At 37.8% G+C, this 26837-nt stretch overlaps 1 protein-coding gene across 18 annotated transcripts in view; it reads right to left on the bottom strand.

The window, feature by feature from the left end:
• KDM4C (lysine demethylase 4C) overlaps positions 1-26837 on the bottom strand; it is a 544029-nt gene that overhangs the window by 33158 nt on the left and 484034 nt on the right. For all 18 annotated transcript variants that reach the window (XM_072596853.1, XM_072596740.1, XM_072596750.1 and 15 more), the window contains one exon: positions 20362-20532. In XM_072596853.1, the coding sequence (XP_072452954.1) occupies positions 20362-20532 (171 nt within the window). The remainder of the gene's footprint in view (positions 1-20361; positions 20533-26837) is intronic.

Here is a 26837-nt window from a genome sequence, read left to right on the forward strand (position 1 = left end):
ATAGCTTTAAGATCATAAAACAACATTAGAAGTGTTGTCATTTTTATTAAAATGGCACTGCACAGCCATGAGCACTAAGTATTCCTGCAGCTATTTAAGTTGTTCTTTATTTCTTTATGGGGAATTTTGTAAATGAATCTATACAACTACTTTGTGTGCTTTGGTAGACTGATTCCCAGCATTTTTGAGTTATTTAGAATATTTCTCTTCTATTATTTGCTTCTTGCATTTTATTATTATTTTATAATACTGCTACTGATTTGTGAGGGCTTATTTTTTGTAGCCTGCAACTTTGTGGAAGCTACAGGTTATCTGAATTAGTATATAGGCTAGTTCTTTAGGATTTTCTAAATAGACCATCATGTCATCCACAAAGGGTAGTTGTATCTCTTCTTTAGCTATTTTTACACCTTTAACATTTTTCCATGTCTTACAGTGACTTCTAGCATTTTTAGTACAACATCAAATAATGGTAAATAATCCATGGGGCAGGGCGAGGTTGGACAAAGTTAGGTTCTGCTGCCTGTTTCCATGGAATGGTGGGGTGAGGGCAGGAGTAAGGTGTGCTGGCAGAAACCAAAACAGTACCAAAAAAATTGCTGAGCTCAAAATCAAGAGCAGGAACCTGTGGGAATAACTCTATGGCCCTGCCTGAGTCTGGGAGGTGCTGGGGGTCAGGTCCTAAGTACATTAGAGAGTAGCATCCTCTTCAGGTTGCTACCTTGTTAGACTTTTTGAAGATAATTGCAACAGTTGCTTTAGCTCTTGTGCATAATTATGCTGTAAAGCTTTCAGAGGCTGTGAGGATCAGAGACCATGTCAAGTCCTTCATCTTTCTGCTTCTTATCAAGTCAATGCTCTTTAAATTGGCAGTCAGCTGGAGAAGTAGTCACAATGATGGACTTGGAGTTAAGAACACCTGCACTCAAACTGGGCCTCAGACACTAGCTGCAAAACCCTGGGCAAGGCATTGAACACCTGCCTGCCTCAGTTTATGGGGATAATAGTAGCATCTACTTCCTAGGGTGGTGGCGGATATCAAATGAGGCATTTATAAAATGGTTTGTAAATCTTAAAGAGCTATATAAATGCTAGTGTAAAATGAAAGGGATCTGCGGGGCTGTGGTCTCTTGAAGCTCTGTTAGTAAATGATTCTGTAAGATTTTTTCTCTATTGGAGTCCATCTCAGCTCTACCTCAATTTCAGTAAATTCTGAGTCTTCCTTGTGACCTTGGACAAGTCACTTCTCTTCTCTGGAGTCTCAGCTTCTTCCTCCATTAAATCAAAGAATTGAAAGTGATGATTTCTAAAGTCTTTTCCAGCTCTATTATTATGCTCTGATGGTTTTGTTTTGGTGGGGGTAAAGTTAGAGAGGTGGCATTCATTATGTAGAACTAAGGGAACCTAACATAGAGAATGCACCTCCAAAGTCAGAAATAAAATGTGAGCAGGTCCATTCTATTAATGCTCTTAATGCAAGCTGCATCTCTTGATGACAGGCTGGTGGACATTAATTTCAGCTTAAAATATTTAACTTACGAGCCACATTTATAAGTCTCATGAAGAGTAAGACCAGCATAATTATTACTGACATCTTCAGCTGAGGCAAGTTTGTCACATAGAGCAGACAGAAGACAATGAATCCGTTTATTTACTCAACATCACAACCCTTCGAGGGAAGGAAAATCTTTGGAAACTCCCTATTGATTCTTGTTCTGTCAAAAGCCTGTCGAGTGGTGGAAAACGTGATGTGCCATTGAAGAGACTTTTGCTTTTTGTATATTTGAAGGCATCATGAATGAAAATGAGCTGCAGAATAATGTACCACTGTCAGATTTTAGCCAAACGAGAGCTTTTAATCCACAGAGGCTTAAATTTAGCTTTCCCGAACACACTCATGCCTGGAATACATCATGCAAAACCACGTTAAGAATTACATCTTGCCCCTTTCTCTGACAGTTAATAAACCTTTGGAGAATGTTCTCTGCTGTTCTATTTTATGCAGGTAGGACATGAACAAACTATTAACAATGATTTTGCTAAATCTGACCTATTCAATAAACACCGAATAGCCAATCCATTACTATTTTCACAGTAATATGATCTTTTGCCAAACCTGCAGGAATGCAGAAGATATATATTAGAATCAAAAGTTATATAATGTCTTTGAAAAAGGTCCAACAGAACCAAAGAGGCACTGATTTCTGTGCAGACAATTCAAACAAAAGTCAAAGTCTGCCGAACGGAGGTATGAAGTCTAAAGTACAGTGCATCTGTATGCATGTGTTGGTGATTAGAGCTGAAACAACTTAACCTGTATTTAAACTTTTAATCTAAACAAAGGAAGAAACATAACGTCAGTGATTAGGATGTGAGGACAAAGGAGTCCTACAGAAAAAAATGACACCTGATTTACAAGAGGAAGGCAAAAACAGTCGCCATCATCACTGACAATCAGAGTGTAATCTTCAGCTTTCAAAATTTCCTAAGGCCTCCCAACTACACCAAAATATTTTCCCCTTGTTTTAGGTAAAACCTCAATCAAAAAATAAGTGTTTGAATACAAAGTGATAAAGTATTCTTTCTCAAAAAAACCTTTTTTTACAGTATATCCAATGTGCAGAGCATTTTAGTGAGTGAAAGATGAATAGGGGCAGGTGGTGGACCTATGACTTCGTTGTGGAAAAAAACTCCCATGAACAATGCAAATTAGCATCTTCTCAACAACTGAGAGTTGCTTTGAGCATTGAGAGGTTAACTTGACTTGTTCAGGGTCACACAGTATGTCTCAGAGGAGAGACTTAACATCAAGGCCAACTCTGTCTCCTATAACATACTACATCTTGAACTATAGGCATGTTGTATAAAATAATGGTTTCTGTATACACATACACACACACACACACATCTATTGGACCTCATTTTTTTCAATTCATAAAAAGAATAATAAGCTACCTGAATTAAACAAATTCGGGTTTAGGATTCATTAAGAGAAGCATAATTTCCAGGAACAGCAAGGTGATCATTCCAACTGATCTCATGGGACCTGATGTGGAGTACTGTGTTTAGCTGTGAGCACTCTGATTTAAAAAGGACATTGGTAAGCTGGAGAGTGTCCAGAGCAGAAAAACCAGGAGGACTTTAAATCAATGCTATGTAAAGTTTGGTTAAAGGAACTAGGCATTCTTAGCTTAGAGAAGAAAAAGCTCAGGGAGGATACAGTAGCTTTTCCCATGTATGTAAGCTAGCTGTCATGTGCAGTAAGAGTCGCACTGATTCTGCTGGGTCCTGAGGGAAGAGCCAGAAGTAATGGGGAGAAGGTGAAAAGTGAAGATTTCAGATTGACAGCAGGAAAGACTTCCTAATCATTACAGCTGTCCAAAGCTATCACTTCAGGTGGCTGCCTTCAAATACAGGCTGGATGTGCATCTGTAGGCTAGCATATTGGCAAATCACTGTGCAGGCTGGACGAGATGGTTCCTCAGTTCCCTACCAGCACCCAAATAACGTGATTCTGTGACCATTAGATTTTCTGAGTTCCTACAAATCACCAACAGATAAGAGAAGCAACTTGACGGTAGAGAAGAGAACCAGTCTCAAAGACACATAATGGCTTTGTGACCCTGGACAAACCCCTTAAGCTCTCAGTACTCTAGGTAGCTCTCTAAGACTATAGTATCAGAGAAGGTGGCAACCTATCTTAATAGAAGGAGCATGCTCACCTAGGACCTCTCTTTGGCAGCATGATGAAGATATGGGACCCTTTCCATTAAAGTTTAAGGACTTTCTGAAATCTATCAGGTTAAAAATTCCTGGTCAGGTCCAGTCCTGATCACATGTTTCACTCTGTGTGTGTACAAATGTGTGTGTGCAGACATATTTAAAATGTGTGTGCAGACAATTAAGAACACAATTTAAAGAGTAAAATGAACTAATTTTAATGTATTATGAAATGGGTAAGGCAGTATGGCATAATAAATAGATAGGAAGAGAGCCAGTCTCAATGTTAGGAAGACATGAGTATAATCCTACCTCTGATTCATATTGGCTATATAAGCTTGGTCAACTTACTTACTGAAGAAATTGCCATGGACAGCTCTCTAAGTGGCACAGCAAGTGCGTTGGTAGTAGGAGCTTCCCTGTAACAAATGGTCACAGGATCAATTGCCCCCAGCCCTCCCACATCTTGACAAATAAATGGTGCTTTAGAAATAATAAACCAGGGCATATAAAATTGTAAATGAAACGTTATCATCAAATTCCTCAGGCAATTTTTGATGAAAATATACAAGAAGAGGAAAAAAGAAAACTTCTAGATTAATACATATATTTATAGTTGCCCTCAGAGCATTATTTGTATTAGGTCTATTAAACAGTAAGAGCTTCAATTTAAAATGCATCTAATCTCCTTATAGCATCTCTATCATTATAGCTCAGATTCTTTCAATAGTTCTATTAGAGACCTTCTCTTACAGAGTTTTTAACATCTCATTAAAAGCTGAAACTTGACTTATCTTGTCAGTCACTTGTTCTAAGGTTATAAATCGGAATTGTTATTTAAAAGACTTGGTTTCATCTTCTATTCTGGAAAAGAAAGAAGTAAGTCATAAATGAAATGTGGGGCTTCATGCCTCTTTAGTAACAGGCTGAAAAGGGTAAAGATTTGACCTCTGAAAACACGTAACTTTTACAAATGTTCTTTTGGTAACTAGAACATATACTGTACATATATAATTCTCACATTTTTATTTCATAGGTCAAAAAAAATCATATATTTAGAGCTGGAAGGGACTTTTGAGGCCACTGAGTCTAAGTCTTGAACTGTATAGACATTAGAGGTACAGAGTGTTTAAGTGACTTGACCAGAGTTATATATCTCATAAGGTCTAAGGGGGAATCTGAATCCAGATCTTCATGACCACTGCCCTCTCCACTCTATTATGCTTCTGAGTCCACAAAGGGTACCTTAGTATTTTTTTCTCTAAAACACATTATTACATATGCTTATATGGATTGGAGAAAATTATCTTTGCCTAAAATTAAGGGGTCTAAAAGTTTGAAGATGTAGAAATTATCATTATAATACTGTATAATTACACTGTTTAGACTACACAAAGATTCTGTGAATATAAAGTATTTTTATAGAATTAGTTAAAAATCTAAAACACCTGTGATTTTAGGCGAATGCCAAGCATTATCTTCTCCACTGTAAGGACAGGGAAAATACACAGAGGATGAATGATCTGCAGGAACAGACGGACCAAGCTTATGATTACAGCTGAGACAAAAGCTTTTAAGTATTTTACTTTAAGCATTTTTTCTACACTTTGAAACAGGAACTTCTGGAATGTCCAGGAAATAAAAAATAAATACAATTTCTCCTGTCACCTTACCTCCCTTTTTACTACTTTCAACAAAATCCTTTTACTTTGGCATTTGTGCAAGATGAATTATAAAATGAACTGATGGTCCCTCCACTTACTCCATGAAAATCTGCTGACGTCTTTCAAACTAGGCACTCTGGGACATAAAGTGAAGACTTATTTATGAGTCATACTAGTACCAACATCTATTTGACATGTAATTAAACAATAATAATCCAAGTTCAATCTATTTTGAATATAATTATAAGCCTGTCTTTAAATGAAAACAGATATATTCTATTGACTGATAATAATTTGTTGATTATTTATGGACATCGTATCTTCTGGGAAATGTCATTAATTGAGTATAGGCAAAAGCTTTAGTATCTGGGGTTGAGATGAAGTTGGAAGATAACGTAGAATAACTTATAAACAGACTGGTGCCTGCTCACCTCAGGAATTTCATCTCCTTAGCTCAATATTTCAGAAGTCATTGTGCTTTTCTACATCAGAGAAAGAGGAAGCTGAAGAAAGCAGGCATTAAATAAAGGACCCAGCAGCCAGACAGTGATGCTCACTTGTCAAGGGTGGAAATCAGAATGAAGTCATCAGAGTGAGTTTTAAACCACACTTCTCAGACAGCAAATATGCTGCTTCACATTTCAGGAGGAACAAAAGGATCATTGTGACCACTGAGAGTTTCTGATACTACACAAACATGATGTGTCAACGTTTTCTGTCAATGAATTTAGGATGAGGAATAAGTGATTTTCATTCTGCTTTATTTTCCGATAAATGACAACTGACCCACTCTTGGGGCTCTCTTAAGCAGGGATTCATAAAATGATGCCAATGGGTCACAGCTCCACAGTAAATGTTCACAGAGGAGTCTGATGAGGTCACCCAAAAGCCTTTCCCTTGAGCTACTGCCTGAACCTGGGCCATTAGAAGTGAAAGGTAATAGCATTAATTCACTGTTTCATTTAGCCTTCTCTTTCTACTGCTATTATTAATGGCACAAATGGTGGATTTGTCAATGTCATGGAAGTGAAACAGAGCACAACATTAATGAAAAAAGGCCATTGGAGAATTATCTTCTGATTTCGTTTAAATCAATTTTTTCATCTAAAATGAATTTTTAAACAGGAAATGAGACTTTTGAATCTGATTTCACTTTCAGATAGAAATCCAAAAGGAATCTTTATGATCCTGGCTATAATTTTTAAGAGGAGGAAGAAAAAAAGGTGCTGTGGTAGTCTGCTAACATGTGACTTGGATGGATACAGAACAGCAGAGTTTGGCTCCCAGCTGCCACTACACCCTGTGAGATCTCAGTTGCTTTACTTCTAAAATTCCTTATCTGTAAAATTAAGGGGCATTAGTATTATATTCACTCCAAGAGACCTTCCAGCTCTATATATGGTGCACCTGTAATTTATAAATAAATAATTGACACACTGGCTACATGACCTTGTACCTGTGACCCTGAGTCACCAGTGCCCTGTGGTTTGGGCACTGTGAGCTGAAAACTAGCTGCCTATTTCTATTTTCATTTCCTTACAGGGAGTTCAATGAAATCGTAAGTCTGAACTATGTACATCATCGTACATGTATGCATATGTATGTGTGTGTGTGTATAATGTATAAGTATACATACTTTCACATGGAGATTCTATGTAGCAACTATTTGCATTAATTTTTAGATAATTCAGGAATATTATAAAATATAGATATATATTTTTGTTCTTTAGACGACTGAGAGAGTTAACACGTCGGTGTAAGAAGCATATGCCTTGTCACTTGTTAGTTCAGGCCTTTATCACCTCTTTCCAAGCTACTTAAATAATCTGACTCCTAACTCTTCTCTCTGCCTCCAGTCTCTCCCCATTAGATATATCCTCCATACAACTTCCGAAGCGATATAAGGACTACATCACTCCCCAGAACAGAGAAGCTTTAGTGGCCCCCTAGTGTCACCAGGCAAAAATACAAACTCCTCTACTTGACCTTCAAAGTCCTTCCTCCTAGATCTTTTTGGATTTCCTTCCCATCACTATTTTCATTCTGCTCAATGTCGAGTCAATTTAATAAGCAGCTATTGAAAGCCTGCTCTGTGCTGGGCACTGGGCTGAATGCTGGAAATACAAAGGAGGGCACACAGTTCCTGTCCTCAAGGAGCCCCTGATATAATGGGGGCATGGAGGGAGAGGCAACATGCAAACAGAATACACACAGGATAACTGAAAAGAATCTTACAGGGAAGCCGCAAATATTAAGGATCATGGGTCTTAGTTGCTATTAAATGTTAAATGCTGCTTCCCATACACCCCAGTCACATGCCTTTTGCACAGGTCACTATCTGAATGCTCTCATATCACAAACTACTCTTAGAATCCCTGGCTTCCATTTAAGATTCCCACCACACATGTGACCTTTTTCTGATCTGACACAAGGCACTCCAAACCATTTTGTATTTATCTTGTATATTTTTTCTTGTCCACTTACCTATGTAGATGTGGCTTCTTCTAAGTAGAAGGTAAGCTTCTTGTGGCCAGGGACCTTTTTTTGTATTTGTATATTCAGTGCCTAGCACAATACCTGGCAACTAGTAGGTGTTGAATAAATGTGAGTTGAACAAAACAATATGATTGTCACTTATGAGAATAATAATTGCTAAATGATAATGGTGGTTTCTTCCACTTCCTCCTATTTTTAATCCCAATTATTTTCTATGAAGTTTTATCCATTCTCCTTTTCTATAGCAATATATTGTTGTGGTAAAAGACTGCTGATAAAGACATCTGCTGTGCTTCAGCTAAAAAGCTTAAGTCAGGTTGACCTCAGTCACACATCAAGTTACATCATGTTCAGTACACTGCATGTAAATTTCAAATGGAACTAATGACCACAGCAAAATATTAAAGGAAAGCTAGGATATACACTACTCCAGCCTCGGTTATTTCTTGTCATTTACACGCACTGTATGATACAACTTTACCCCATCAATTACTTGTGACCATTCTTACTACTAACTCTCCTGCTGATGAAAACTCAATTCGTTAAATGCTCCTAAGACAGTGAAAGAATACTGAGCTCTTTTATCTCCCAGCTTTCACGCACATCCCATGACAGAAGCAGAGTTCAAACAAATACATACAGTGAATGTAATACAATACTTTATATCCATGCAGAATCATGGAATTCTTATAGCTGGAAGGTTACCCAGTTACACTCTTACCATTTAGAAACATGTTTTGTTTTGTCTTGCAGGGGGAAAGGCAAGGCAATCAAGGTTAAGTGACTTGCCCAAGGTCACACAGCTACTAAGTGTCAAATGTCTGAGGCCAAATTTGAACTCAGGTCTTCCTGACTCCAGGGATGGTGCTCTAGTCACTGAGCTGCCCCACCATTTAGAAGTATGAAACTGAGATGCAAAAAAGTAACTTATCCAAAGTTACAGAGCTAGGTTTGAAGGAGTAAAGAAAAGAATCATCTTCTAAATGAGTAGCCCAGCCCCCGGGGCTGTGTCAAGGGGGAATGTTTGCACCCCAGGGGATGAGACCCCAGGAACCCCAGAGGGTGAGGAGATGAGCTGCATTGTGATACCTAACCATAGAGCTTGTCTCTAATCAAGCACACCCCCTTCACCTACAGAAGTCCAATATACTCCCATCCCCAGTGCAACAGTTGTACAAACATTCAACTTGCCCTAAATTTTTAAAAGAAATTGACAATTAAGCATCTAGGTGGTGCAGTGGATGGAACACTGGGCCTCAAGTCAGAAAGACCTGAGTTCAGGTCTGGCTCAGATACTTACTAGCTGTGTGACCCTGAGGAAAGTCACTTAACTTCTGTCCGTCTCAGTTTTCTCATCAGTAAAATGGAACGGTTGGATTTAATGGTTTCTAATATCCCTTCTGGCTCTAAATCTATTTATTACCCTATGAATTCTGTCAATGCTTCTGGAAAGAATGGGTTATTAACCTACTCTCCAACTCTACCCTCTCTGTGACTACCCAAACCAGCATATCCTGGGCAATAGTCCCTCATTTTCTCAATGCCTCTAGCCACTGGGAAAATCACAATTTTGAGCAGAAGAGAAGCAGGAGTAGTAGATCTCTGTGCAAGAAAGATTAATCAGAGAACAGCAATAGCTGACACTGACGTGCTGCTTTAGCATTTGTGGGCTGCTTTCATACAGCATCTCATTTGATCCTCACAATTGTGCTATTATGAAATGACCTTTTCATGGTCAGACTCCTCCTAAGTGTCAGAGGTGAGATGTGAACAGAGGTCATCCTGATCCCAGCACTTGTATCCACTACCCCAAGCTGCCATGATAATGTGAAAGACAAAGAGGGGAGACGAAACAGAGGTGGTGAAGAGCTGTTAGGAGCTGACTGCTGGCAGGTGGTAATTAGATCCTATAGTAGGGTGGTGGCTATGAGGATACAGAGGAATGAGAAGATCAAGGGATTTGCCACAAATGGAACTGAGAGGATTTGATTTGATAACTAATTCAACGAGAGAGAAAGAAGAGCCAAAAGTACCATAATAAATTTTTCAACATGGGAGACCAGGTGGTGTTACTGACAGAAAGAGTATTTTCCGAAGGAGTAAAAAAGTAAAGTCAGAAGGTTTAAAGGGTAAGTATGGACAAGCTGACTTGGAGACTGATCTTGGCAGAAGTGGAAAAAATCTGGTTCTTAGTGGCAGATATACAACTGTAGTTTAAAAGAAGTTGAGACTGGGGAGAAAGATTTTTTGAATTATCTGTATAGAGCTTGTAAGGAATTGTGGGAACAAATGAGTTTAACAAGGAAAATCATTTAAAGAAAAGGAAAGGGCTGAAGACAGGAGTTTGGGGAACACAAGGAGAAGCCAAAAGAATGGAGCCAAAGTAGCAGAAATGCCCCAGACAGTGCAGTGCCTCAGAATCCAAAGAGATGGGAGTCTTCAGAAGCACTCGTGGGCTGAGTGGCAAATGCAAGAGGTCAAGGAGGTTATGAAATGAGAAAAGGTCAGTGTTTGTCATGAGTGAGTTTTCAGAAGAAAGTTTTAGCAAAGTTGTTAAGAAAAAGGTAGAGAAGGAGCCAGATAAGAGAAAGGAGTGAGTGATGAGGAAGAATACATCAAGATATTGATGACTGTTTTATAAACTATGGCACTGAAGAGGGAAAAGGATGGTAGCTGAATGAAATAGATGGAACAAGGGAAATCCAAATAATGGAAAAAGAAATGCTCTTTTGCTTCTTTTGACTGAAAAATGGATTATTTTGGAAGCTTCAGAAACTCCTTTGTCTTAGAGTAGCATTTGGTAAATTAGCGTATTTTGACGGCATCTCATGGCCTTAATAGTTACTGCAGATTTCCAAAGTACCTAACAACGATATTTTCTAAGGGTGGCTTATACGTTAAAGGAAGGTTTAGCCTAGTCTACTAGCTCATTAATTATCTACAAATTCTATGATTCATTATGGTTCATAAATGTGCATCATAATTCAGTTAAGAGGGATTCTTCATCCACTTGGGTTCTCCTGTTTGAATAAGACATTTAGAACTCCTTTAATGACCCCTCGAACTCCCAGAAACTGAGGGATCTTTTTATTAACAGTATTCTATCAATGTTGTATGACTGTGTAACACCTCACATACTCCCCTTCTCTCCTCTGATAGTGCCATCACTCCGGTGCAGGCCCTCATCATCCATATGTGGATTACTGGATTAGACTGCTGCAGGGTCTGCCTGCCTCAAGTCTTTCCTTACTCTAATCCATCCTCCATTCATTGACTAAAATGATTTTCCAAAAGAGCAGTTCTGACACTTGCCTACTCAGTAAACTCAAATGTCTCCTTATTGCTTCCAGGATCAAATATAAAATCCTGTTCAGCATTCAAAGCCCTTCCTAATCTAGCCTAGGTTCCCTCCCTTTCCAGTCTTCTTACACTTTAATCTCTACCACATACTCTTTGATCCAGACACTGGGTCCCTGGTTGTTCCATGAACAAAAATATGCCATCTCCTGGTTCCTGGCATTTTCTCTGACTGTTCCATGTGCCTGGAATGATATATCTCTTCACCTCTGCCTATTGAATTCCTTGGCTTCCTTTAAGTCCCAACTAAAATCCCACATTTAGAATTCTATCTCCCTTCCAGTTTATCTTTCATATGACTTGGCAGCACGGGGTAATGGATAGAGTACTGGAATCAGGAAGATTTCTGTGCAGATCTCACCAATGACATAGTAGGAGTCTGACAATAGACAAGTCTCTATGAAACTCAGTTTTTTCATCTGAAAATAATACCCATGATACATAGGACAACTGTGAATATCAAATTAGGTGATATATTAAGGCACTCTGCAAATGTTAAAATGCTATATCAATGTGAGCTACTTTCATTCTTTGACTAGCCTTTTTTAAACACAGATCTGGAAATGTCACTCTTCTGCTCAAAAATCTGGTGGGGCCCTATGGCTTACCAAATAAAATTTAATTCCCTTGTATGACTTTCAAGTTACTCCATAGTTTGTCAGCATCCTACCTTTCCAACCTTATTTCATGAAACTATCTTGCATACATAATGGACTTCTGCTAAACTAGATGACTTTGACGGGAACTGCATATTGGCCAACCCCTCTTAACTTTGGTATCTTCACCCTGTCAATTATTTCCTATTGATCCTATATACAACTTGTTTGTACTTATGTTTGCTTGTTGCCTTCCCATCAGATTGTGAGCCCCTTGTGACAGAGATTGTCTTGTCTCTTTTTGTTTCCCCCGTGCTTAGTATAATGCCTGGCACATAATAAGTGCTTAATAAATGTTTACTGACTGCCTGAATGTCCTGGAACACTAAAGTATCACTCAGCAGGCAATGGAGGATCTTATGATGGATGTGAGTGAGATGCAACATGTAAAAAACCATTAATAAGATCACAGGATATCAGAGAAGTATGACTGGAAGAAGATGGGTTGATTACTTGGGAGAGTAAGAGATGATCTACTCTCCGACCATCTATCAGGCACAACAAAGGAAGCAAGAGCGTAATGTGCCTGACTTCAGTGAGGACACTGACAGGAGCCATGCAGGATGGATGTGCAGAGATGGACTGTGACCTTCATCACTAGAAAGAAGACTGACATAGATGAGATCACAGACCCTTAGGAGAGTTGAGAGTCCAAAGAGCATTTCTTCTTATTTAGTTTTGACTGGGTCTGTTATTCCATAGCTATAGGGAGCTCCTGATGAGGAGATTCATGAACATAGACTGGCAGCTGTTCTGCAACTCCAGGTTTTCGAGACTGTCCTGAGGCACTCAGAATGTTAGAGGCAAGACTTCAACCCGGTTCTCCCTGAATTGGAGGCCTGCTTTCTATCACTAAGCACACTGCTTCTCACACTATCACTTCTACTAGAAAAGAAATCCAAAGCCTTTGCCAATTTGTATGAGTTGTCTGTCTGTGTCTGTGTGTGTCTGTATCTGTGTCTGCCCATGTCTGCATCCTTGGGGGTGGAAAGACAGTGCTAGGCAACTAGTCTGCAGTTCAGGTAATCATTTGTATACTTACCTGTTCACAGACACAGACAGACACATAACAGACAGAATCATAACCAACCTTTACTGTAGGCTCTTTCATGTGCAAATGGTAGCAAAACTTGTGAGAAATCACTACAATTAAGTAGAAATGGAATAGGCTGATAACTCCTATTAGGTGAAAAAATCCAAAAACCCAGTTAAATTTATTTTAATGATATTCCTGTAGGAAATCATCAATACAGGGTACAGTGTTGCACCACACTTCAAGAGAGGCTAAAAGTTTTCCTGTCTAAGTTTTGGTAAGACCAGAAGAGGACAGAATTGGTTAGGAGGTAAGGAGGTTCCAAAGCTAGAAGATGATTCCATATCTAACACTTGCACACAAATACAAACAGAAAACCACAGCTGTTTGAAGGGTCTAAAAGTTTGCTTTTTGCCAGTGGACAGTAACTTGACAAAGCTCCAGTCCTGCCCTAGTTCATCACCTGGGTGCTTCTTTTATATTTTAACAGATGTTGAAAACTGCAGCAGGCCACTGTGAAAATTCCAGTGATGGACTCTTGCTGCTGAATTTCTAAATGGCCCTGCTCTTCTCATGGCCAGTGGTGAATTTAATGTGCAGTTAGTCACAGAGTGATGGAGCACTGCCTTCAACATTCTCATCACACTGAATACTCTCTTGGGGCTGGCACTAAAAGGAGGTAGTCACATTAGTGTCAGCATAATCGTACTAAATGCTTCTGGGTTTGTCTGCTGGTTAAAAAAGGAACCCTAGTATTTCTATGCTTACTGAGTTCTTTCAGGTGGAGACACTTTCATTTCAGAGAATAGTGGGAGACACAAAAAATCATCAGTTCCTGTGTCAAAACTTCCAAGACTGACAGGTTGAGTTGTATAGCCATATATCTTTTATTACTTCATCTGACAGCTTCAGATGGCATGCCGAGTTTAACTGAACTGATATTACACATTCTACAGGTTTTTGTTGAGTGGAAAATTTTTAGCCAATTTCTGGATGACACAGAAGTAAAATACCTGGATATTAAATTTTGGCTTGTGTGCTTGTGTCTTGTCTACTTCTGTCTGTTAAATATATTAGGCCTTGCTTCTCAAGACAAATCAGACAACCTAAAGTCCAGGAAAGCAAAAGGAAGTACCTGTAAATCACTGCAATTAGAGTGAGATAGGTGGATCTCATTACAGTCATGTCTTGAAAAGAGTCCGTTTATCACAGTTGGTAGTCACAAAGGTTAGTCAAGAGAGGTACCAAGAAGAAGACACAGGAAACCTGTGGGATTTCTTTCAGGCAAAGACGGAGAGCAAGGAGAATTCTTATGTGACCTGTGGGGCACTATGCTTGTGGTTCTTGTGTCATGTCACACTCATGGATGTACAAAGGGCAAGTTGGCTCGATCCTCGCTAAGAAAGCAAAAAGGTGTGAGGATGCATTCCTACTCTCTAGATTATCCAAGGAAGTATTTTTTTAAAATTAAATTTATTTATTAATTTTCAGTTTTCAACATTCACTTCCATAAGATTTTGAGTTCCAGATTTCCTCCCCATCTCTCCCCTCTCCCTATGCCAAGAAGGCGAGTAATTTGCTATAGGTTCTATACATACATTCATATTAAACCTACTTTCCTATTAGTCATGTTGTAGAGAAGAATCAGAAACCACAAAAATGGAGACACCAAAAAGAGAGAGAGAGAGAGAGCAAATAATATGCTTCGATCTGGATTCAGACTCCATATTTCCTCCTCTGGGTGTAGACAGCATGTTCCATCGTGAGGCTTTTGGAGTTGTCTTAGTTCCTTCCACTGCTAAGAAGGGATGAGTCTATCAAAGTTGGTCATCACAAACTGTGGCTATTACTGTGTACAACGTTCTCCTGGTTCTGCTCACTTCACTTAACATCAGTTCATGTAAGTCTTTCCAGATTTTTCTGAAAGCACTGTGCTCATCATTTCTTACAGCACAACAGTATTCCATCACAGTTATACACCACAGCTTGTTCAGCCATTCCCCAACGGATGGGCATCTCCTCAACTTCCAATGCTTGGCCACCACAAAAAGAGCTCCTATAAATACTTTTGTACATGTGGGTCCTTGCCCTATTTGTATGATCCTTTTGGGATACAGACCTAGGAGTGGTATTGCTGAGTCAAAGGGCATGCAGTTTTACAGCCCTTTGGGCATAGTTCCAAATTGTTCTGCAGAATGGTTGGATCAGTTCACAACTCGAATGAAGTATTTCTTGAAAGAACAGAAGTATGTAAAGAAAAAAATGAGGGAAAAGGATGTAATGAGGTAGAAGGAAATCTTCACCTGTCAGGAAATTAGATGGTAGATAAATGTGACACAGAAGAAAAAAGGGAGAAAGATATCAATGGTTATTGACTATTTGGATCTACATGATAAGTATGATGCTCTCTCTGAAGCAGGGTGATTTGGACCACATCTGTAGGCAGTACAGTACCTGGGACATGGTAGCAGTTTAAGAGGTGTTTGTTAATGGAAGAAGTAGATTCCTGCGTTTCAAGAAATGATGCTGTAGATTTCTAGGGGTCATGAGATGGGAAGATATTCAACAATGATCCAAGAAGAGGAAGGGTAATTGGTGACTCTACTGAGAAGTAGAGGGACAAGTAAGCACAAGTCCACTGTCTCCCTGGGGCATCCATAAAGGACTGACTGAGGGCCTCATGAGATGAAGGCAACCCTTGATGGTCCACTGTGGTGAATAACAGGCAGAAGGAACCTAGAAAGCATTGCTAAAGATTAAGATGTTTAGGGCAAACTTTTCTCCTCCCCAAAGAAAACAAACAAAAACTGAAGATCTTGAGGTCCCAGGTACTATTAACTAAATAAGGCAGATAGGGAAGCAGAATGGCTAGCTAAAACAAGAAAAGGTTAGGATCTGGATGTCTGGATGACTGCTTAAAACACAGGAATAGTGGGCACTTCGCAAGAAATTAAGAACATCAGTAACTAAGCCTGATAAAAAACATAACTGCATGCAGTTTTTAAAATCTAATGAAGGGGACAAGGACAAACAGAAAACTACCCATAGATCTGACAAGTCTGGTAGACAGTATGATACAAAAAGAACAGGAGGAGACAGCACTAGCAATTCACATGAGACAATATCTAAGAAGAGAAAGTCAGCAATAAAGCCCATGGCCTAAGAAAAGATTTCTGTAAGTAAATGTACGTTATATGCAAATAAACAGGGCAGCCAGAGAATCAAACGCAGAGAAGAAAATCTGACTTCATAAGTATCACTGAGACTAGGTGGAACAGGACCCCAACTAGAATTTGGACCGACAAGGGTTTATTTTACTCAAGAAGAAACAGAATAATAAGGAGGTATTCAAACATCATATACCTCTGGCCAGTCAACAAGCATTTATGAAGCACTTACTCTATATATCAAGTACTGTGTTAACCTCTGGAGATATAAAGACCACAAAACCAGCTCCAAAGTAGGATACTGTACTAATAGTGGACTTCATTGATACAGAAATTTGCTGGTACTCTCTCTGTCAAAAACTACAGCATTAACTTATGTTAATTATAATTTCATCTTTCAAAAGGTTGGAGAAATATAGGTAAATGACTATTTAGATCCTGGTTCTCTTTTCCTTCAAGATGCTTTCCTTTTATATTTATCCTGAACATGTAATTATCTATGTTCTTGTGGTCATCCCCATTAAAATATAAACTTGTTGTGAGAAAGGATTGTTTCATTCATTTTATTTGTATCCCTAGCATAATGTCTGGCACATTAGGAAATTTTTATCGATTCATTGATCAAACAAGATGAAGTAGTTGAAGAAGTAAGAGCAGAAACCTGCAGGACAAATGGCCACTCTGACATAAAATTTGTGACAGAAGAGAGGTACATTAAATATAGACCATTTATATCTTAGATTTTAAGAGAGTAAATTTCAAAGGGTTCAGAAAAGCATAGATAGCATGCCTTCTTAAGCCCACCATCTGCCACTCCATTGCCCTATGGGAGATGGACAATTTTAATTCTTTAGAAATTATGATATTCCATACTGAGGCTAAACAGATGGGCCTTTTTTGAGAGAGAATTTTGGAGTCATTAAAAAGCACTGCATAGTTTCCCGAAGGATCTATTGATTTTGCTAAAAATGTGGTATAATATAGTTTTGTTTGTTCTTCATAGCTGATAAATGGTAAATGATTTAGATTTAGGGAATTTTGGTTAGTATAAAATTATCCCATCTTTGAGTTAATTGAAGTTTGTTATAAATGTTGCTTTTATAGTTATAATGATTTAGGCACACAATGTGTACTATTGTGGCAGCCTGGGAAATCAGAGCTATGAGGCCAGGAAGAGGGATGGGAGAAGAGGAGGACACTGGTGAATTTATTAAAAAGGCACCTAGAATGTATAGGAAAGCTCTGATTTACTAATTAAATGTCATTTGCATGTGAGTTTCCTGAGAGCTAGGGTTGTTTTATCCTTTCATCTGCATGCCTAATGATTAGCACAGTAAATTGCATATAGAAAGTACTTACTAAATGCTTTCTCATTCATTCATTCACTTGGGCAGTTTTAGGTGGTTGCCCTCCAATGTATACTTTTTGCATATAATAGAACTGTACTAGAGACAGTAATTTCTATCAATTACTTGAACATACATTCTATGAAACAATAAGCATTTATTAAGCTCCTACAATGGGCCAGGCACCAGGCTAGATAAAAATGAAAAAAGTCTGATTTCAAGGAGCTATTCTACCTGGGCATGCCTATACACACACACACGCACACACATATACATATGTGTACACACATATATGTACACATACACACACACCCTAAATATACAACTGGTAATTTTAATGCTTGGTGCTAGCAGCATAGGGATCAGGGTAATCCTGATGTACAAGGTGGTACTATAAGTGAGTTCTGAGATGGCAAGGGAGCACGTTCCAGGCAGGTGGAAATTCTGAGTAACAAAAAGACATCAGAGAAGGAATACTGTACATGAAGTACAGCATTAAAGGACAGTTTGACTGGACTGAAAAGTGTGTAAATGGGAATAATATGTAATAAAGCTGGAAAGATATGCTGGAGTCAGGTTATGAAATGGTTTAAATACCAAGAGCGCCATTTGTATTTGACACCAAGAGCCACTGGATCTCTCTCTCTCTCTCTCTCTCTCCCTCCCTCCCTCTCTCCCTCTCATACCTTAAAATCTGAACAGTCAGCTCTTTCTTACTGTTTTTGAGATCCAAAAAGGACAACAGACATTTCTTCACAAACTTCCACATGATACTCAACAAAATAATATATTTCTCTCCCCAAACCATGCAAATATTTCCCCTCAGATAGCTGCTCTCCACAATGCCCTAAAACTTTCTAAGTATTTCCTATCACTAAGACAACTCACTTCTGGGTGCTGTTTATGGGCAAACATCTGTTCTATTTTAAGGATGGTACAAATGAATTTAAAAAAGGAATTTCATATCATGATTTATGAAGACAGAGACCTGTGGAAGAAAGTACAAAGAGAACAGAAATATTTTCCCAAAGTGCGAGTCAAAAAATAATTCTTATGGGGTTTTAGGGTTATGTAGAAAGTAAGGGAAAGGTTTATACTGAGGCTGCCCGAAGGAAAAGGATCTGGAGGTTGAAGAAAGAAATCTGAATTTACAGAAATAGTCTTTCACTCAAGTATTCATTGTGCCTCCTTGTGTCTTAGGCTTCCAAAAACCATAGGATTTAAAGTTTGAAGGGACATTTCCGAGAACCTAATCCAACCTACTCCTTTTATTAGGCAGAAAACTATAGCTCAGATAGCTCAATGACTTGCTTGAGGTTGCACAGACAAAGCAAAACAAGTGAAATTCAAACCCACCTCCTCCAATTCCAGTGCTATGGCTTCTTTCACTCCACCATGCAATTCTATTCAATTCACTAAGAAGAAAAATTAGTAGGTGCTTGTCATGTACAAGGCTCTGTTAGTCTGCTAGGGATAAATGTGCCATGAAAAAAGACACATTTATTTTTTATTTTGCTATTGCTTCCTATTGGATTTACAATGAAGGTGACTAAAAAAAAAAATAGTGCTATGATAACTGGATTACATTTTAGTTTCGGTCATATAATTCGATCCTGAGTGAGTGTCTCACCAAAATGGATGGAGTTCTAAAGAACCACTTTTATTTAGGAAGGCAACTTTCTCTATAATGGAACAGCCTTTCCCCCAGGGAGCCCTTGTTCTATCCTTCCTGGCTAATATCTCAGGAACTTTCCCCATGTATTTTATCTGTTGTAGCCTCGGCACTGTCGTCTCTATCTTAGTGTCCAGAGAAAAGCCATCATCTTACTGTTTCTTGAACCATGCTTGTGCTCTGAGCAGTAAACTGCTATGCTGGACTAATAGCTGGACCATGCTTAACTACCACAGCCCCAATCTTGAGTCTAATAAATAGAGAGTAATTTACTGTCCATCAGTAGCTATGATTGTGTAGAAATGGAAAAGCCTAAGGCTTTGAAAAGAAATGCAAATGAAGGACTCTAGTGTATTGTATAGGTTGGTTTTGTTCCCCCATCTTTTAAACAAGGTCATTTGCGTTTATGTCTTTCTTAAAAGTTTAGAAATGTTAGCACAGCCAAGTGAGTAAATCAATTATTTCAAAATCCTAATGAGAGACAAATCATAGAGGTAGACACAAACAACTGTGTACGACCACATTCAACCCTAGCGTGTTATTAAAGAGTCATTAAGAAACTACTTTAAAGTACAGACAACATGAAAACATCAGTAAAGGTCTTTTTTCCCCTTGAGCCTGTTGTCTTGTACTTTTGTGATTACAAGAAAGGTGACTTAAAAAAGAGCAATAAAATGATCACTCTAATAAATTCTGGTTTCTGTTACGCAATTTGATGCTAGTTTCAAAGGTCTTTCATTACAAATATTCTTCTGGTAAATGGCTTGCCAAAATATGACTTCTTCTATTATTAACATACCATGTGTTCGCAGCCATTTTAAAAAAAAAATTTAAAGAGAGGAGGTACAAAATATTGAGGAAACTATGGTCTGCTTTGCATTGAGGGAATCAAATAAACTGCACATTACTTTCCCTTCATAGTTTTATCCTCCTCTTCCAATATTACATGGAACATCTATGTAATGTCAGTAAAGATTAATAAAAGTTGTATCACCCATTACAATAAAAAAATTAAGAAATGTGAATATTCTAAACAAAGAGAATAGGTGAATTCTTATTTCACCTTTTTTGGCTGAACACAATTCTCATTTAACTAATGGAATTTGGAAGATTAGTTTGAATTCTCTTAGTGAAAGAGTGGATACTAATTTCAATAAGAAGTCTGGGAAGACTTAGAAAATAATAATTCTTTGCAGCAGAAAATAACAAACATGAATTGAACGTAAGTCAAAGATCTCAAACATACTCACCACAATGTCTTCAGGGAAAGTATCTCTGCTGAAGGAGCCATCATCAAACACAACTTCATAAAAGGTCTGGGACGTCACCTCTATTACTCTGCAGCTGTAGTATCGTGTGTTCCGATGCTTTGAGATGACCGTCTGACCGACAGTGATTGCCTTTTCACAAGCTTTGGATCTCTTCCATATGGATGAAGGGAGAGCAAGGGAAAGAGAATCAATTAACAAATCTTATTAAGCACTCACTGTGTACAAGGCACTGTGCAAAATACTGAGGAATAACAAAGGCAAAAATTAAATAGTCCCTGCTGTCAAGGAGCTTACATTCTGCCAAATCATTAAAAGTATCTATTTCTATGGTGAAGAGATGTCTGGGGGTTTGTTTGTTTGTTTGAGGACCCTGTCTCCCTATCTCACACGGCTGGAAGTGCTGAAGCTACTCACAATCTCGCTTATGATCGGTAGGAAATGTTGACATGTTCTGTCCTTTACCTGGACTAGTCTGTCTCTTCTTAAGCAGCCTAGCTACCCTAGTTAGCCCTGACCCTGTTCCTGAGGACTCACCACACTACAGCCAGACAGTGCAGATACCTGATCACCATTAGCCCTATTATAGTTAAGAATTTCAGAGCTCATGTGATCCACAGCCTTTTCCTCCCCAGTAACAAGAATTACATGTATGTGTCAGCATATCTGACTAAAGAGATTTTTTTTAAGTTGTTCAGTAGAGCTGGGCTAATAGCATACAGGTTTCATGATCTGGACTAGGAAAACTTTAATCTAGAATGGTTTTACATTGTAATTAATCATTAGTTAAAATAATATTATTCTGTACTAAAATTCTACTTTGATATTTTATCTCAATATGAAAGTGACCCTAGCCCCTCAAGGGGCCACTTATGCCTTTGAAATACAAGGCCTGAAAAGTCATACCAGACTTTTGAGTTTGGGTTGAAAGAGCATCTGTGATCTAGGACCAGTCTACTTAAGGGTGAAATAACTTATCACTCAGAAGGCAGGCCTTAGAATCCCAAGAATATTGCCTAGTATGATGTGGAGGGCATACACACTAGCGAAATCATAGATCTTTGTGGTATTAAAACGAGACGAATACCTAAAAGATAGTTTTCCTAGCGTGGAGAATCTCTCCCTGCTATGCTCCCTGAGATTAGCATTCTCAAGGTAGCAGGGGAGAACAAGTGATCAAGTGCTCACTGCTGAAGACCAAGAGAATACATGATGAAATATATACACATGACTTAAAAAAATGTGTCTGGTATAGCTCAGCAAATGTATCCTCAGTATGTCTCCTACATACAGAGTGGACCGTGTCTCCTGGAGGAATGAAATTCAAAGTGTCTTATTAGGCTAATAAAAGTGTCCCCACTCTGCCCTTCACCTCCTCCCTGAGCTGGGAAAGTGAGCTATAAATCCTTTCCTATTTGTTCCTGAGTTGGTTAGGTAAAATTCAATAGGCTTCTGGCTGGAGCTAGGCATATAAACTTTTTGACATAAGATGTTAATAAGTCTGGAATGATTTAAATATTATGCCTTTTTCAGATCAAATGTTTTGAATTAGAAATCTTTACTGAAACAGCATGAAGATACTGGATGACAGATGCCAAACCAATTACCCAATTTCCTCCTTTCCCCCCTTTAGAATATGTCTAACCTTACAAAGGAAAAAAAAAGACAAGCAAATGCAATAATAAATATGAGCAGATAAAAATGTCTTCAAAATTATAAAATCTTTGCATTTGTATATTTTAAAAATCAATGACTTGGAGTTAGTCCATGTCAGTGCTTCAACTTAGCAGTATTTGTTCCAAACTGATGCTCGTCTTTGGAAGATACTCACATTGACCTCAGAGTTACAGTATAACTGTTGTATCCAGTCTGGGTCATTTCTCCTCCCCAGCACATGCTTTATCAAAACTGCCATCTATTAGACATTTATTGCATCTGAATGTATCTGCTTAGGATCTCGACAAAGCATATGGTAATTTAGTTCTACTTTTATTAAATTATCCTTTCTCTACATTATCTTTTCTTTAAATTCCATGAAACTATGATTGATTCATTAATCTCTACCCTGACTTTGGAAAACCATGGCAACCATATAGTCTAAATCAACTTGATATATTACTGTGTGCATACTTACAATGCTGTAACTTTTAAAAAATCATTAAGAAGTATTATATTAGGCGCTGGGGAAGATACAAAGCTGGGATAAGACACTGCTCTTACTTTCAAAGAGTTGAAAATCTAGTAGTGAAAGATAGAGACAAGCCCACATATACAGCTATAATACACATTGCTATATGGGAGCTATACTATAAAGTTATAAAACAAAGGGCTAACTGAAGACTGAGGATCAGGATCCTTACTGATCTGAGGGATAAGAGAAGATTTTATGAGGAAGGTGGTATTTACTGAATTAGGAACTTCATCCTCTCCTGAGTACAAGCATATTGCATTCCCTTTTTAGTTGTTATTACAACATATTTTGATTCCAGTTTTTTGATATTAAAAACATTGCTGCTACAAACATATCTTTATACATAAGCTCATATATATATATATGTGTGTATACACAAACACACACACACATATATGTATATGTATGCTACTAATTACTTCCTTGTAATGGGTGATTACTTCCATGTGTAGTTTGAGAAGTGAAATTTAAGTTAAAAAAATAAGTAACTTTTCTTGCAAAATTCCAAATTGTTCTCCAGAACAGAAGAATCCAAGTCACCGATCCAACAACAGTGACTTGATCAACCTAGTCTTAATCTTTCAACAACTATAACATTTTCCCATCTTTAAACAGATTTAATGAACATGAAATAATACCTTAGAATATTTTAACTTTAATTTCTGACTATAGCAATTTTAAACATTTTCAAGTGGTTATCAGCAATCTCTTCTTTTGAAAACTGTTCATATCCTTTGACTATACTTGTCTATTGGGGAATGGTTAATAGATTCAAATTTGTGTGAATTTGCCATAAATTTTATGTATCTGACTTTTATCAAATCTATAAGTGAAATGGTTTTTTTCCCCAAACCTCATTTTTCTACTAATGCTTGCTATATTTATTTCCAACAAAAGCATTTTAATATCATATGGTTGAGATGGTATTTTTATGATGTCTGGCTACAGATTTTTTTCCATAACCATAACTACCAAAGTTATAGCCTTCCATTCTTCTCTAATTTTGTTATGTGATGATATTCTATATTAAGGACCATAGAATCACAGGTTTAGAGCTAGTAGGGACGCTGAAAGGCATCTAATTCAATCACATAGTTATTAAGTGTCTCAGGCAAGATCTGAACCTGTTAAATTGATGCTTCTGTAACAACTGTCAAAGTCATATCTGCCTAATAAATTAACTCTGGTTTATAATCAAAGGAGACGACATTAATGGGGCTCGTGAGCTTTAGTACTAGAAACATCAGCCCCTCAGTGTTACCACTAGAACCCCGAGAAGGAGCGTCACCTACCTGCTAGGAACAGAGGCCACCAATGCCTTCAGGTAAGCAGTCCTGTAGGGATTACTACACTCATATAATAAAATCTGTTAATCCATCTAGATCACGTAAATGTTTTTTCTTCCAAAGTTCATTTATGTTGCTTGCTCAGTTTCCTCTTCTGAGGTTAGGTAGTTTAGATTCTCTATTTCCTATTTTGTCAACTTGGGTAATTATACTTTTTTAACTGTTCATTTCATTCTCAGATTTGTTGGCATGCAGCTGGGTATAACAGAGTCTGATCATTTACTTCCTTATTCTTCAGCAATTTTCCCTTCTCTTTTCAGATCTCAGTAATTTACTTTTTTCTGTTTCTTTTTAATTAACTTAGCTAATTGTCAATTTCATTTTTTCTTTTTAGAAAACCAACTTTTTGTTTTACTGGTTCAGTAGTGTTTTTGGTTTCAATTGTCTTAAACTTTTCTTTAATTTTCAAAATATCTTAACTTTGTGTTTATTTATGAACATGTTGATTTTTCCAGTTTTTTAGCTGGATGTTTTCTATTCATTGGTTTTCTCTTTCTCACTTTTGTTAATAAAAGTATGGAAAGACATATATTTCACAATTTATTATAGTATTTTTTGTTTTTCTTAGCTATTTAACAAATATAAAACTGTACCATAATTTTTATCAGATCCCTGCCTCTAGTGTCACTGAGGAAGTATTTGAGTGTTATTTCCCTAACCTCATATATTTCCCATAAGTCATGTTGCTTTTATTGTACAATCTTGAATAGCACAGTCATTTTTAGGGAAACATATTTTGTGTTTGAAAAACTGATTGTACTTAGAAACTTATTTGAAGCGTATATACATGTTTCATTATCTATGGTGCCTTTAAGCATAATGTTGATTCCCTACTTATCTGTCTTGAACATATTTCTTTTTAATATTGATTTAAGATCATGATTTGCATTCCTATCTTTTTGATTCAAATGAAGCATAATAGATTCAACTTCAAATCCTCAAATTTACTCTTTCTGTTTTAAGGTATGTATTAAATATAGCAAATTATTGGATTTTGCTTTAAAATTTATTCTTCCACTCTATGTTTCATGGATAAATTTATACCATTCATATTCATCACGATTATGTTTTCTCCTCCACAAAATCTTGTTATTATATAATCACTGCCCTTTGAAAAAAATAGAAAGAAATTAGCTCCAAGGATTTGCTATTTGCATTCACCATCTCACAGATTTAGAACTGAAAGGGTCACCATCCTTTTACAAATGTGTACGAGGAGGCACAGAGAGGTTACGTGACTTGTAAATTTCCATAATTAGTATGACTTTGAACAATCTGATTCCACTCTCCTCCTTTCCTCTTATCTTCCTAACTGGCCTCACCACTCAACGGAACCTGCCCTTCCCCAAGCTACCAATAATTTCTTAATTGCCAAATCTGATGGTCTTAACCCTAATTCTCTTGACTCGTCTGCTGCATTTGAGCTGCTGGCCTGAGCAAGAGTAATCAGATGAGGAGAAGGAGAACAAGGAGAAAGTAGTCTTTCCTCTGGATATCTGATGACACTATTTTCTCCTGGTTCTCCTCTTCCCCATCTGACTGCTCCTTCTTAGTCTTCTTTACTCAATCATCATTCATTATCATTCCCCCTAACTTCGGAGGTTTTCTAAGACTCTGTCCTAAGCCCTCCTTGGTTACTTCATCAGCTCCCATGGGTTGTATGACTCCTAGAACCTATTTTTCCAGCCCAAGAGCTTAACATCAGCAATTTTAAACTCTGTACTGGAGACATCTTCAACTCAACTTGTCTGAAACTGAATTCATTAGTTTTTACCCCAAATTTATCCCTTTTCTAACTGTGCACATTTCTTTCAAAATCATCACCATCCTTTCAAGGTCTCAGGTTTCTAATCTCAGGATCACTTTGGATTCCTTGCCCTTCCTCCATCCAATTAGTTTCCAAATCTTGCCAATATGACTACTGCTATCCACTCACACAGCTACTACTTTGGCTTGGGCACTCAAGATCTTTTCCCTAGATTACTGCAGTCTCCTAGCTACCATTCTTAATTTGTCAATTTTACATATGCTGTCGAAGTGATTTTCCTTAAGCACAGAGCTATGTGATCCCCCTACTCACTCAACTCCAGTGGTTTCCTCTTGCCCTTAGAATAAAATATAAACTCTTCTGCTTAGTTTTTAAATCCCCATACCTCCTGGCCTCAAACTATCTTTCTAGCCTCATTGGACATTATCCCCTTTTCCTCTACTCTGCAATCCAGCCAAAGTGGCCTGCTCTTTTCTTCTCACTCTGGACACTCCATCCCCTGTCTCCTTTTCTTTGTAATAGTCATTTACCACCCCTGGAATGCATTTCCTCCTTACCTAGACCTCATAATTTCTCTTCCTTTAAGATGCATCTTTTGTATGAAGCCTTTCCTAATCTCCCCAATTACAACTTCCATGCTAATATTTAAATTTACCTTTTATTCACTTTGTATATATTTGTATTTATCTATTTTATAGTTTGTGTATTTTTTGCTTAAAATGCAAGCTCATTAAGCTCATAGAGTGTACGAACTGTTTGAATCCTTAGTGCCTAGCACAGTGCCTGCTATGTAACAGGTGCTTCATCCATTTTGTTATCAGACTTCAGTTTAGGGCTTTTTCTCTCTGACACAACATCCTCTACCTCTACCTTTGTGTCTGAGTGACCTCATCTGAAGAAAAGTCACAATAAGCAGTGCGAAGTTTCTCCCTCCTCTTCTCAATACTTTCTTTTGGACACCCAAATTAAGGATGTGTCCAGCTTTCTCTCACTGACCCTGAGACTAGGTGTAATTTCCAAGGAGCTATGGTTTTTTGTGATAAAAGAATCATCAGTCTGATCCTTTCTCGCTATTTTATCTCTTTTGCCTTCTTTGTCTTTCACAGCTTATGCCCAGCTCTAATGTTCTCAAAAGCAAAGTTTAGAAGTCATT

This window comes from Notamacropus eugenii, chromosome 1, assembly GCF_028372415.1.
Source record: "Notamacropus eugenii isolate mMacEug1 chromosome 1, mMacEug1.pri_v2, whole genome shotgun sequence".
Classification (NCBI taxonomy): Eukaryota; Metazoa; Chordata; class Mammalia; order Diprotodontia; family Macropodidae; genus Notamacropus; species Notamacropus eugenii.